This window comes from Tupaia chinensis, unplaced genomic scaffold (genome assembly GCF_000334495.1).
Source record: "Tupaia chinensis unplaced genomic scaffold, TupChi_1.0 Scaffold000458_2, whole genome shotgun sequence".
NCBI classification, from domain to species: Eukaryota; Metazoa; Chordata; class Mammalia; order Scandentia; family Tupaiidae; genus Tupaia; species Tupaia belangeri.
This window is the reverse complement of record NW_006159967.1, coordinates 1,213,900-1,217,863: the sequence shown is the minus strand read 5'-3', so window position 1 is coordinate 1,217,863 and position 3,964 is coordinate 1,213,900. Positions and strand designations below refer to the sequence as shown.

General features: G+C 41.4%; 1 protein-coding gene across 2 annotated transcripts in view; it reads left to right on the top strand.

Annotated features, from left to right (window-relative positions):
* The window catches only part of CNMD (chondromodulin), a 32,876-nt gene that overhangs the window by 18,479 nt on the left and 10,433 nt on the right, over positions 1 to 3,964 (top strand). For both annotated transcript variants that reach the window (XM_006155507.3, XM_006155506.3), the window contains exon 5: positions 3,255 to 3,408. In XM_006155507.3, coding sequence (XP_006155569.1) covers positions 3,255 to 3,408 — 154 coding nt within the window. The remainder of the gene's footprint in view (positions 1 to 3,254; positions 3,409 to 3,964) is intronic.

Below are 3,964 nucleotides of genomic sequence, written 5' to 3'. Positions count from 1 at the left end.
GCTGAGATGGCTCCCCTACAATTCCTTTCCTTGGTTCAAATTCAACCCAATGAAACTACACGACATATATCTTAATTCCTTTCCTATGCATCAAACCTGTGAGCTTTTTTTTCATAATTCTTCCATTTATTATTAATAACTTGCCTTTGAGCTTGATTTTTTAAATTTACTTTAAGAATTGCACACAGAGTTCTAAAGACACACTTACCAGTAATACCTTATATTTTAATGAGACTTCAGGGCTTACAAAATGGTCACATCCATTATATCCACCATTTGAGTTGTGGCAAGGTATAGTGGAAATAAAATGGACTTTGGAGGCAGGAAAACATAGGTTCAAATCTTGGCTTTGATACCTGCTATAGCTGTGGCTTCAATGCTGTGAGCCTCAGTTTTATCATTTGCAAACTGGGACCCAGTGGATAGTGAGCCGATGGCTACAGCTCATTATCTTTAATTTTATTAGTTACCTTTGGTCCTTCCTATATCCCCCAAGGGGAGGTGAAGTAAGTATCAGCTCCCTCAAGGTGAAAGAGGAAACATCTAGATGGCAGAGGTGCCTGGAAACTACCCAATTATTTGTCCTCATAGGAGCAGCAGCAGGTAGTGTCTCAAAATAAAATGAAACACAACAAAAGCTAAAAACAAACCCATGAGTTTTTAAAACCATATCCTGGCCACCATATCCTCTGTTTTCTTTTCTACTATTACCCCAAAATTCACCCAGTGAGATGTTTTCTGGACCCTGAATGTTCTTGCCATTCTCTTCTGGTTGGAAAAGTATAGAAAAGAAAATGCCCCATAGCTGCATAATCCACAGATAACTACTGTTAATTAAGTACTAATGGATTTTTTGTGCTGGGAGTGTGGGGAGAGAGGACTGAAATTCGTTTCATAAGTTATACCACTGCACATTTAAAATATTTTGACTTCATTTTTCCCCCTAAAACGTAGATAATCTATCATATAACTATAATTTTAGAGGTCTTTTACTCTTGAAGAACCAGTAGATGGCATAATGACTATGTCACTGTACTCCCACATGGCTAACCACAGTTCGAGTCCCAGACCCAGAGGCTTGAACCCACTCTGGGTGTGTGTGCGTGCATGCCCCAAATCCAGAGAGGAGAATAGAGAAGGGATTATAGTATGGCCATTCTCCCTGGGGGTGATTTCTCATTTTCTGTCTCTGTCTATCCAGTGAACACACATGCCAAATAGCAAAAATATCTCTTAAAAAAAAAGAAATTTTTCAGGAACCAGCAGTTAGCGTAATGGCTATGTCGCTGGACTCCCACTCAGTCGACCATGGTTCGCGTCCCGGACCCGGTGGCTTAAAACTCATGCCGGGTGCGTGTGCATGCGTGCCCAAGATCCTGAGAGGAGAATGGAGGAGAAGGGACTGCGGCGTGACCATCCCCCCTGGGGGGTGATTTCTCGCTTTCTGTCTCTATGTCTCTCTCTGTCTGGCGAGCACACGCGCCCTATAGCAAAAAAAAAAAAAAAAATTTTTACTCTTGAATACTTCGGGTATCTTTGATTTTTCACTATTTTAGATAATGCCAAATCAAAATAACTGTTCTTGAATACAAAAATAATTCATCATGGTCAACATTTTCAGTATCATCTAAATCTTTGCTTCTGATAGAAAGTGGATGGTGTGTTTGTCTTGTGTTTTCCTTGCTTATACTATGCCTGGTAGAATATGGTGACAAAAACAAATTCAGACAATATGTTTGTGTGAATTAGAAGCATGTTTGGCTGTCAGTAGCAGAAAACTACACTTAGGGTCACTTAAGCAAATAGAGACTTGTTTCTCTCTGTTGTAAGCACATGGCATAGGCAGCTGCAGGCCTCAGCTCAGTGGCCTGATCACTATGGGGTTTCTTCCTTTCAGGTCCAAGCAGAAACCACACATTCAAGTAAGGAAGTCAGGGAGAGGTGAGCAGTGCCGACCATGACTTCCTTTTAACCAGGAAAAGCACAAGACCTTCCAGCCCCCTACAGACTTCAGCCTGGATCTCACTGTTTAGCACAAACATTTCCAAAGGCCGTGTACTTCTTCCATGTACTGGCCTGTCCCGGGGCACTCCTAGCTGCTGGAGAGTCTGAGAAAGCAAGGGTCTCCCTGGCTCTGAGCACATTTCTGCCTCCAACAAAAGCAGGCTTGTGTTGCAAGGAAGGGGAAGAAAGAGATTGGGTGGGCATCTGAAAGTATGTGCCCCAAGATTTATTTAGCATTCTTAGCTGGTAAGACACTTCTATATGCATTATCCCAATCGTCCCACTCTTCCTCATACACTTTAGACTATGATGGGGTAGATTTATGCACCACTTGTGCTCATAAATTTTTCATCAGCCTTGTATAACTTTTAAAAGCTACTGTACTCAAAGAGCATTCATTTCCTGGATGGAGCCATTTAATTTAAGGTAAATAACTGGATTACTGGAGTGTTAGCTTCCTCCAATAACTTTAAGTTGTTTTAATGCAGCCATAACCCTGAGGGAGATAGCAAAACTGAAGCACTGCTTTTAGCTAAAAATAAGGAGAAAACATTTTAATTTCTCCAACCTATTGCAAACTAATAAATACATGAAAGAAACAACCTGGCAAAATAAATTTGTCTCCTGGGCTATCAAACCATTCTCAGCATCTTGCTGCAGAAGAAAATCCAGGGTTTAGCTTTGAAATCTCAGTGGTGTGCTTGATGTGAGGAACATCCGAAATATGTTTTGTTATAGCTGCGAAGTGGAGAAATGGTTTATGTTAAATAATACTTTGAACTGAGGACATTAAAGAACGAATCACTTGCTTTTTCCATTGTTGTTTGGAAGCTGCAGAACAAAACCCCCAAAGATTTTCACTTCAAATGAAGGGTTCCTCTCTCCTTTAAAGGATTCCAGGGTCCATTCAATTGCTTTTCCTCAAAACCATCTTTGATCAAAAATATCAGATTAACCTAAATCTCAAAGTTGGTATCAAGTAATTTTCACTTCAATTCAGGACACTCACATTCACACTTTACAGCTACCCAAAGACAGAGCAACAGTAGGAAGTGTACCGGAGACAGCTACAAAGGAAACAGATTAGGGCCTTCAAGTACACGAGTACACACACATACACACATACGCACGCACACGCACAGAACTCTATGTTTTGGTAAGATGAAATCATCTTTCAGCAACACAGGACTCTTAGTATGCAGTATGTCTCCCATCCTCTTTGCTCAAATACATTTCATTTTTACTTACAGGAAGGCAAGATCATGCCAGTTAAATATGAAGAAAATTCTCTTATCTGGGTGGCCGTAGATCAGCCTGTGAAGGACAATAGTTTCTTGAGTTCTAAAGTCTTAGAGCTCTGTGGTGACCTTCCTATTTTCTGGCTTAAGCCAACATATCCAAAAGGTAATGTTTTAAATTATCTTACTGTTGCTTGAAATGCTCCCTGTTCATGTGAGATTCCCCTGAGCACAAGGATGATAAATCAGCATGCATGTCTTTGCAGTGTCTTAGCAATTAGCATGAGAAGAAAACTGACAGCCTGTGTGATGGGCCAGAAGGGAAGGAGCAGCAGGGTTAACAGGAGGCAGGGCAGGAAGACAGAACACCACTGCACTACCAGCGCCTTGTATTTACGATGCTCCCACTTCTTTCCACTCTGCCCCTTAATCTCAGTTGTTTGCACCTTCCAATTTTATATTTTTTTTATTCCTAAAGCATAGAACCAAGGGGCTAAGAAGCTGTCATACTGCCGAATTTTTATTACATTCAAACCTAGAATTATGGGACAGCCAAAAGCTGCTGTGGGTATAGACTGAGATTCCTCAAGTTCAAGGCTCGAGCTTCAGCTTCCAAGTCCAGTAAAAGCCAATGCAGGGTCCCTGGGGATCAGAGCGAGGCTGCAGCATCCCATTGAGCTATTTCCAGGTGGAACAGGCAGGTGTGCCCACAGGCCTCACTC